The 10072-nt window shown below is 42.8% G+C and overlaps 1 protein-coding gene across 1 annotated transcript in view; it reads left to right on the top strand.

Moving 5' to 3' along the window:
* Nucleotides 1–10072, top strand: part of NCAPG (non-SMC condensin I complex subunit G) — a 1684114-nt gene that overhangs the window by 89394 nt on the left and 1584648 nt on the right. The window contains exon 2 of the mRNA XM_044063449.1: nt 2987–3104. Within this exon, the coding sequence (XP_043919384.1) occupies nt 2997–3104 (108 nt within the window). The 5' untranslated portion in view covers nt 2987–2996. The remainder of the gene's footprint in view (nt 1–2986; nt 3105–10072) is intronic.

Below are 10072 nucleotides of genomic sequence, written 5' to 3'. Positions count from 1 at the left end.
CAATGTGTGTGTGGTTCACAACTGTTCGCCATGGTACAGACAGCACAGACCATGTAATATTGACTGACCACACTATGCATCGGACATTAGCTGTAGAGGTTGGAGGATGAGCAGGACATGGTCTTCATTGTGCAAGTGGGGTGGGGCACACATTTGACACTATTGCCTTCCTACGGTTAACAGTCTTGAGAGGTTAGTATGGTAGCCAATCATGCAGGTGACTGGTTGTGAGAATTGAGGATCGCATCCTCCTAATGGTATGGTGGAGCTGCCACTTTGCAAACACTAGCCTGCTGGTTTGGGTCTTGTGGAATGTGGAAGGCATGGTGCACTACTTCAGAAGCATGTAGTGGAAGGCATGGTGTAGTACTTCAGAAGCATGTAGTGGAACCCTGATGCAGTATCCCATGTTAAGGGTCAGTAAATAGACAGACATAGATGACTGCCATAAATAGCAGTGTTGCTCTGCAGGCTCGCTTAGGATAGTGACTATGTAGAACTGCTTGACTGAGAGTGGATGGGTTAGTAAGACAACCCATATGGTATAGCCTGAAGAGCATCATCTGCCCTAACTATGAACTGGGCATATTGGGGGTTTGTGGGCTACAGGGGCTAGAAGGGGACAGTAATATGGTGTCTCATATATATTGTATGTGATATCTGTGTGGATGGCTTTTGACCTTTCTTCTTATCCTTTGACCTTCTTACAGCCAGCATAGCTTCCAGAGACAGGATGTTGTGTAGCTACTCTTTGTTCATGGGCACTGCCATGGGTGCTAAATGCTATGCAGTGTAGGTTTTGCATATTTTCACTCAGGCTAAGAACTGTACTCACCAACTCTAGCAATGGTGTCTGTTGCAGCTATCTGTCTATAGATTAGATTATTAGTATATCTACCAGTTGATGCCCAGAGGTGCTCCCCCAGATCTGAATATCTGGAATCGTGGCATCAACACATGCAAGTCCCCCTCTTCCTTGTGGTGTATATTCACATGTCAGGAACAGTGTGGCTGATTGGATGCCATATGTGGTGCTGACTCCTGTGGAATTAACAGTAGTGTGCCCAGTGATGAACATTGGTGAGGTCAGTAGTCTGACCTGCCCTACCTACGTTGCGTCATATGTGGATGTGAACCCTACAATGTTTGCATTTTTGACAGTGCCACTTTAACCTCTGTTTGTGCCTTGTGCACTTTGCCATCATAGCCAGTTACAGGTGGCACGCTGACATCCAGCATGTGTAGTGTCCTGTCATGCTGTGAATGCGTACAGGCAACTTCCCTGTGGCAGCAGTGAAATACGTACCCCAGACTTTAACACACAGTACCAATACTGGCAGAAGACATGGATGCATACCTACCTACAGTACCTTCTTTGAGGTGCAGGGCATTGTGCTTGCATCCTGGACGTATCTAAAGATGGAAAAATGCAGAACTCAAGCTGACTGCCCCCCCCCCCCTCAGTTGCCGGTAACTAGGCTGTGGATGTTTTTATCTAGTACTAACCAACTGGGTAGTCCTCCCTGCCCTGCTGCAACAGCCCTACCACTGCTATGTGCAAGGGTTCCCTCACTCTATCCAGCCAGGAATACCAGGAAATGTTATACATGTGAGTTGCTTCTATATGGGTGGAGATGACCTAAGCATTTGCATGTCAAGACCAAGGTTTGGAACACTTGCTCATAAGTTACCCTTCTCCACACCGGTACTGTGGTCTTGTAATGGCCGCTCTCATTGGTAATGTCCACTCCCTGCCACACCTGGCCTTTGCCATTTTATCTTTGTCTAGGATGCGCCTTCCATGTGTGCTAACACATCAGTCTCCTGGCTGGTGATCTTCACGGCAAGAGGTGTATACCTGTGGGTTACACATGTTCATTTTGTCTCTCAGGATGTCCTTGGCTAATGTATGAGCAATTAGCCATGCTTCCTTTCCACTGCCATTCTATGATTATTCCCCCCTCTCCCTTAACACACACTATCCTACACCAACAGAGGTAGAGATGTTATCGGTGGCCATAGTCTTGCATCACCGTGTTGACTACCTGCATTGCTGTAACAGCCTTTATTCCCCACCTTGTATATGCACAGTCATGTACAGGTGTCAGTGTCCTTTCTGTGCCTGTACTTGGTGTACTCCTTTCAAAGCTGGGCATGCAACTGCCATGCCCTTGTAGTGTGGAACTGTCGCAGGTCACCTTCCCCACACACAGCTGGTCATGCAACGGTCATACCCTTGTATTGTGCGCCCTGCCATAGGCTTCCCGGTATGGCTGGGTCTGCAGATGATGTGCTCTTGTGCTTTATTTCGCTTGTCTACTGGTTGCTGCTGTCACAATTACTGATATCCACTATGAGTGTTCAGTACAGTGCAGAGCAACATTTAATACAGTCCTATAGCTCCTGGTAACTTTAGTCTTCAGTGAGAACCTGATTTTTGACTTGCTCATCCTGATAAGGTCTCCTGCAATATGGTGTTCAAGCTTTTGTATACTGTTGAAATGGACTTTGCCTCATAGAGGCTGAGGGGAATTTGGTACGATTCTCTGAATAACTACCTTAACACTTTATCCCATGGCATCCAGGTAGTGCTAGCCTGTGCATGAAACCTGTTAAGTTTGTAGCACAGTGACATAAGATTATTATGCAAGGACTGTCCTGAACTGTGTACCATAGCGGTCAGTCAAGTATCCAGTGTGTGGAAAGCTTTGGACTTTCCTTCAAAATGTTATATACTGAAACCTGATCTCTGTCAAAATGGCTGTTGTGGCATTTCTAGGATCTCTCTAATGTCCTTTAAAATATCCCACAGTAGCATCTGTCTTTAAGAGGTGTAATGTCTGTCAAGATGTGGTGATCTAAATGAGACTTTATAATCCTATAAAAGTTCCTTCAGAGACGGGATCACTAGGTTAGTTTTTGCTGATCCATCATGTCCCCTTAATACTGGCCAGACTTAAAACTAACACTGTTTATTTTCTTCTAGGTTTGACAAAATGGTGACTGCTAAACCACTTGAGATTAAAAAAGCGTTTGAAATGGCGCAGCAGCCGCATCAGAACCACTCAAAGCTAGTAGCAGTTTTAAAGTCTGCATATAACCAGGTGAGTAGTTTTCTCTGTCATGCCATAAATATTAATATGTATACTGGAGATAAATTGAATAGCACCTGAAGACCTAATCTATTGCAGTTATGTTCCAAAATAAATATAAGTAGTTTTGTTTTGCCTAATCGGTTTCACTACAAATTTTTTGTAATAGTTGTGTTCACATCTTAACATTTTTGAAAGACCCATTTTCCTCCGCTATGTGGTTTGTAGTTGACCATGACTGTCACTAAAAGCAGTTTTGCTAAATCAGAATAATTTGCAAGTCAATCCCTAAAACATTTTCACAGTTTAGTCAGATCATATATCCTCTGATATGATGCTGATCACCTGGGAGATTTCTGGTTTGACTAGTATTTGTTTAATTGGGATAACTTGCTTGCAATTTTATTTCTGAAGCCCGGTGCAGTACTCCTTTTTAAATAGTTGCTTTTGTTTAAAAGGTGTCCTGTGTGTTCTGTTGGGTAAACTTTCCTTTGGTATGAATTTTACAGTGAAGGCTGTAGAGGAGATGGAGATGGGGCTAAAACACTAGACTAGCTTATGGCTGTACTGTTTATGGTTGTAGATAAGAGACTCCCAGTTTAGAGTAGACCAACTTGCAGGGGACTAGATTTAAAGAACCAAAGTAAGAGTCCATCTTAAGTCAGACCTGTCTAATTTAGCATCCCTAGGTAGTCTGGTCCATCTTGAGTAATCTTGACTTGGAATGTTCTACTCTTCAACTTGCACCTTATTTTTGCACACAGCATTAAGCCAAGTAAATTCAGGTTGTGCCTTGCAGCATTACAGTGAAGACTCTCTAAGAGCTTTAAGTATCCCCGAAAAAGCCTATTATAGATGGGGAAACATTCAGTGCCTGGAAATGTTCATGTTTTCACTGTGCTCATTTCTGTGGTGAATATTTAATGGATTTATTCCACTTTTCTTGCATGTAGCAGAATACATGCAAACCTGTTCAATGTGCTGTCTAACTGGGGCAAAGTCTGCTTTAAAGCATTTGTGGCCCTTGTTCCTAGTTTGTTTTAGTTTCTACTTGTCAGTATGCTGTCAAGCTTTCGGTTCTTAAAGTGCATGCATATGTAGAGCATAAAATGTATAGTTTTGGGAAGATTAAATAATTTGTAGTAGTGGTGCATGTGCAAGATTGTGATGTGTTGTCTTCAGACATTCATCAGCCTTATTGCTTTGTCCCCCCCCATGACCACCAACTCACCAGTGCCAAGAGTGGTGCTGTCATCTGCTGGTTGAGTGAGAATGTTTGTATATGCTGCTAGTTTTCTGCCCTTGCAGCTTGTGTGCTACTCCATTGCTGCTTACCAGTGGGTGCATGTGTGCTACTACAAACTCTCTCCTTCCTAGGAATTAACTGCGTACTATTAAATAGCATGCTAAGGGTAGTGCAGATGATGAAACTTTAAATTAGGTGCATTATTTTGCAGTGTTTATATGTCGCCAACCCCCCCCCCCCCCCCCATGGATATTCATTTGTGTGGCATCCCCAACGACATATACAATAAAAAAAAAAAAAAAAAAAAATAATGATCTATGAACCCTGGCTGTGTTTGAGAGTGGCAAGGCTTATCCGAATGGTTGTAGAGCAACTAGTAGAATAAAAATGAATGCACAGTGTCTAGATTATGTAGCTGGAATTTTTCTAAGCTTGATATCTTCAGATGAGATGTTGAACAGAGGCCCAATCTTCTTGAGATGGTGGTAGTTCACGTGGCTGTAAATGATCCCGTGGCACCTACTGAAAGTTGGGGAAGTTCCCTGATGCCTTGGCCAGATTTTGAATACTTTGTGTCTGCCTTGAAAAGAGGCCACACGCCTAGTGTACCAAAGGATACATAAAGAATTGGCTATAGTAATATATCTAGATTTTTGTCTGTAGGTGAGTAGTACAGTCCTGTATAAAACTGCATCATGCTGCATTGCGTTGTGATAATGCAGACTGATGTAGGTTTAAAAATGGAAACGTATACCTAAAACTCTACTTGCCCAATTTGTTTGTTCCTTTCTCCAGTTTTGTATCAAGCCTGCAGAGTTGGAACAGAAATAACTCCACTAAAGATGGGTACTGAGGTACTTTTTCAGCTGCGTATTAAGTGCATGTAAAATCCATAAATTCAGTAGGGGTTTTCTTCTGTATGTGCAGCTGCATCTTAAATATTCTTTGCATGTATCAGCTGAAACTGATGCAGATTTTGGTCTTGTTTTGGCATAGCTACTAATTGAGCTGTTTTTAATGGGCATTCCCTGCATTCTACTGCAGTATTTACCAGAGTGCTTGGACCACTGTATAGATCTGAGTGAGTGCAAATTAGAGTCCTGATCTTTTCCTATTTAAGGCTCAAAGTCCCAAGTCTGAAATGTAAGATTTTAATTGGGTTAATATTTGCCTTTTTTTTTTTTTCTAAATCTGTCCATCTCTCCATTTCCATAAAGATATAAAGTATGCAATCTAGCTTTACATAACGCTTCTGGAAGCTACCCTGGTTCTATGATATCATGGTATCACTATTTCTATTCCTGGGTTCATATCTGGCATTGATTGCAGAGATCATTTGTGGCTTAGCCACTTCAGTCTACTACCCCCATCTATAAATGATTGAGGAGCCTGACTTGGGGTGAAGCTATGGTTATCCATCTAAATTGGATTTAGAGAGCAAGGGTTTGTTTTGTTTTTACTGTACATTGAGTGTTTTATTCTAGAGGTGTAGGATCCTTTCAGGCATTTAGACCTGTTAGTCAACAGGCCCTGTTTATATCTTGTAGCTGTGGGTCTGTAGAGCTAATAGTGTTTACAAGGGTCTGTATTATATCTTCCAAGAGGCGTTCCATCGAACGCCTCTTCATCGACCTTTAAAAACTGTGAAATCACAAAACAGTGAACAATTCACATCAGCGATTTCTTTCCCCTTGGTAAGAAATTGCTTGGCCATCCCTGTTTGCAGTTTTCCCCACTGCAGTGTGATCTTGGATTTGGTATATTTAGTTGGGGGGGTGGGGGGCACAACCCCCCCCCCCCCCACTTTGTAATATTTGCAGTGATGTGTTTTTATTTTTAGGGCAAGTGATTTCTTTCCCAGAGAAAGAAATCACTGATGTGAACGTTCGCTGCTTTGATTTCACAGTTTAAGGTCTATGAAGAGGCTTTCGATGGAATGCCCCTTCGAATATATAATATAGACCTGTTTACAGTTTTGCTAACTTGTATGTGCGACATCTTGAGGTCATTTGCTGCCTTGTAGTCTAGGCAGATATTTCTACAGAAAAGGTAAGAGAATGAAGTGGTAGATCTTTAGACATTTTTGTAGGTTATGGAGCTTGTACTCCTATTTTTAATTGAGCCTTGTGCCTGGGGAAAATACCAAAGAGGCATTTCTATTAAATTGTGTCTAATAAAGGCAGAGTAAAGTGGGAACTATTAACTTCTCTGGACCTGGAGGATATCCCTTTGGTAATTTATCTTGAGTAGATAAAAGGATTTTTCTGATTGCAGTGATGCTTGGTTCTTGAAGAGGAGCTCATTGTCAATGAACACTCAAGTATCTGCCAGCATTAGTTTGGGGGGGGGGCATTTTAGTGATAGCAGCAGAGAGGTACTGTTATTTCTGAAAGAGTACAGTGCTTAATTGTTTTTAACGCTGAATTCTAGTCAACAAGCCGATGTTCTTTGTGTTTCACTGTTGCAGTCATTACATTTGGGGTAATCTGCTGGCAGGTTGGCCTCAGTCGGCCTGATTAACAAAGTGGGTCCTGCTTCAGTTGCTGTCTCTTCCATGTAGTCAGGGGTATAAAACATGCAGCCGACGTCATTACCTCAGTCTTTCTTGCTGTGCGGTGCCCAAAGCAGAAGCAGTTGGCAAGTGCCGGTCGGCCGACTCCTGAAATTTTCGTTTCTGAGTTTCAGATCTGAAGTCTTCAACTTAAAGCCAAGTACCCTGTTGGGAAAACTTTCTTGCTCCTTACCGATGTCAGTAAAAGTTAATAATTGCATTACTTGTGGGAAGCAAATACCTCAAAGATTTTCATTTGTATTGTATTCCTTGCCCTAGGCCCTGACCACGACGTACCTTGCTGTCTGTTTTGTGCTTTATTTAATCAGCGCACTATCTGTCATCTGTACATTTTTGGTTTCTGGTTTAGTTATCCAGAAATGACTGTTAGCCATCACACTACTTATAATTCCGAAAAAAACACAGACAGGCCGTTGAGGTCCAAAACTGTCGACACTTCTCCTTAGCCATTCGCCAGTTCGGTACTCAGTGAGGTGCTTTCGCAGCCCCTGATACCCGTTGCTTCTGGTTCGCAGAACTCTACTGAAACCCATTCGGAGTCCGGTATGCCGTGAGATGCTTCACCTATGGAACCTGCGGATGTCTCTGCCTTGAATGGGTCTGGAGCCACTGTGCAGGCACTGGCTTCTGAGGGTGTATTCAGGCCTACAGACTTGCATATTAAACCGACTCCACCTTCAATACTAAGGCCTAAATCTTGATCTATGTCTAAAAAACAGATGCCCAGGCCACATGTTCAGGCCCCTATGACTAAAAAACAAAGTATCAAAATGGCTGAAGATTTTAATTACTCTAATCAGGGGTAGTCACCCCCCCCCCTTTCTGAGAGGCCTAGGGCTGAGTTGGGCTATGAATCTTCTGAACAAGACTTTCTTCTGATGACCTGGATTTGTCCATTCCTACTTATGAGGATTCTGATGCAGAGGATTCCATTCCCTCTGCCCCCCCCCCCCCCCCGAGGACTTTTCTTTTGGGGAAACTTTACATACCTTAAGTGAGCATTTCCAGTGGGAAAGTCTGGAATTTTCTGAATCCAAAAAGAGGTTTAGGGATTTCCTTCTTCCTCAGCATAGGCTTTTGGCTGTACTTCCTGTACTAGACATTGTTGATGTGTTTTCAGAATCCAGTATGGCTCCGGATTCCATGCCTCCGGCTCCTAGTAAACCAGACAGATACTACAGGGTTCCAGAGTCCCACAAACTCCTTTTCAAAAACCTGTTGCGGACCCAGAAACCATTTCTCAGGGACCCAAGGACCTTAAGGCTTTTACTGCTAAAAAAACCTACCACTGCTGATAGACGTCAGGACGCTGGGTAGATGGGGTAGAAATGTTTTCTTCTGCAACCTTGGCAATCAGGGCTTTAAACTGTCAATTTCATATGCTAAACTATCAACAGCACATCATGGGACTGCTTAAACAGAAAATGATTTCTGACTGTGTGGAAAATTAAGATTTACAGGATTTATTGCATTCAGCTGAACAAGTTGGAAAACATACTTTGCAATGTGGTTTTGATTCTTGAGGCCTCTTGCAGGGCTGCTGTTACTGGGTCTGTGCTTAGAAGGCATGCTTGGCTTAAGGAGCAATCTCTGCCTGATCATGTTAAAGCAAAATTGTTGGATGCTCCTTTGCACCAGGACCATCTGTTTGGCAATAAGGCTGAAGAAGTTGTAAAAAAAAAGATGGAAGATGAAGCTAAATCTATGCAAACTGTGACAGATTTCTTACAAGTGCAACCTCCAAGATTTAGTAGGCACTGGCCTACTAAGACCTGGTCTTTTCCAGCTGCTTCCAGATCCACTCGAGCCAAACCCAGACGCACCAAAAGCACCAGGTTTTAGTCCCAAGGGTCTCTCAGAACTAAGCAATGAGGTGCTCCTGTTTCCAAATCTGGAAATAACAAGACACCACCCTATGGTAAAAAGTCTCGATGACTTTCCTTTAAAATTACCAAGCACTTATCTCTCAGCCACCCCTTTGGGGGGAAAAATTGCTCTTCATAAAAAAAAACTGGCAACTCTCATAACCCAAGGCAAATGGGTTTTAAATAGTGTCGCAGAGATACAGACTTCATTTACGCACTTTGCCAACTCCAAATGGGTGGCCAGACCTGCCCCCAAATCAGTGGGCAGAGGCTCAAACAAGTACTTTCTCTCTTAAACATGGGGGCTATTCATCCAGTTCCAGAAGAGGAAAATGAGCAAGGTTTCTATTCCAGACTTTCCCTGGTACCCAGAAAAGACGAATCATGGCATCCAATTCTGGACCTGTCTAAACACCTTTCTGGACATTCCGAAATTCAAGATGCTGACACTTTCCACCAGTTACTTCCTATGCTAGGCAAGGATGCCTGGTTGGCAACTCTAGATTTAAAAGAAGCTTACCTGTATATCCGAATCGGAATTTTGCAGAAGATACCTACGCTTTAAAGTAGGCTATTTTAATTATCAGTTCTCTGTACTGCCCTTTGGCTTGTCTACTGCGCCCAGGGTAAATGCCTGGCTCCAGTAATTGCATTTTGCAGGCAAAGAAATATTCAAATATATCCATACCTGGACGATTGTCTAATTCAGGCAGAAAACCAGGCCATACTTATAAAACATCTGGCGTTTGTAAAAAGGGTTCTAACTTATCTAGGGTACACCATAAAAGAAAAGAAATCACAGCTGGTACCCTCTCAACAAATTACATTCCTGGGTACAAGCTTGAATACAACTGCCCAGATGGCTTTCCTCACACCAAAAAAGCAAATTCATTTGGTGATTTACTTCAAACAGGTGGCCACAAAAACCCTGCTATCTGCAAGCCTTACCTTTTGTTGTACTCTCATAACAAAGCTATTCCAGGCTGGATCAAGGCCCTATTGAACCGGGCCTTGGCTTCCTCAGTGGCTCTTTGGCAAAGGTTGGATTCTTCTATCATGTCAGAGAAATCTGATAAACCTGTTGGATTTAAAAAAAAAAAAAAAAAAAAAAAAAAAAGCTTCCTGTGGGCACAAGTTCCCTGAATCTGATGCCCACATGGTGAGCCTGTTGTTTGGGCCCTGGCCATTTTCAGGTGGCTAGTTCTATCTGCAAGGCCTTTCTTCTACTGGCCCTTGCAGATAAAAGAAACAAGTTTGTGCTTAGGGGTCTTATCCTCCCTCCTTCATAGGTGTTTAC

This window comes from Protopterus annectens, chromosome 2.part1 (genome assembly GCF_019279795.1).
Source record: "Protopterus annectens isolate FY-2018-M chromosome 2.part1, PAN1.0, whole genome shotgun sequence".
Lineage (NCBI taxonomy): Eukaryota > Metazoa > Chordata > Ceratodontiformes > Protopteridae > Protopterus > Protopterus annectens.
This window is presented reverse-complemented; position numbering and strand designations above follow the sequence as displayed.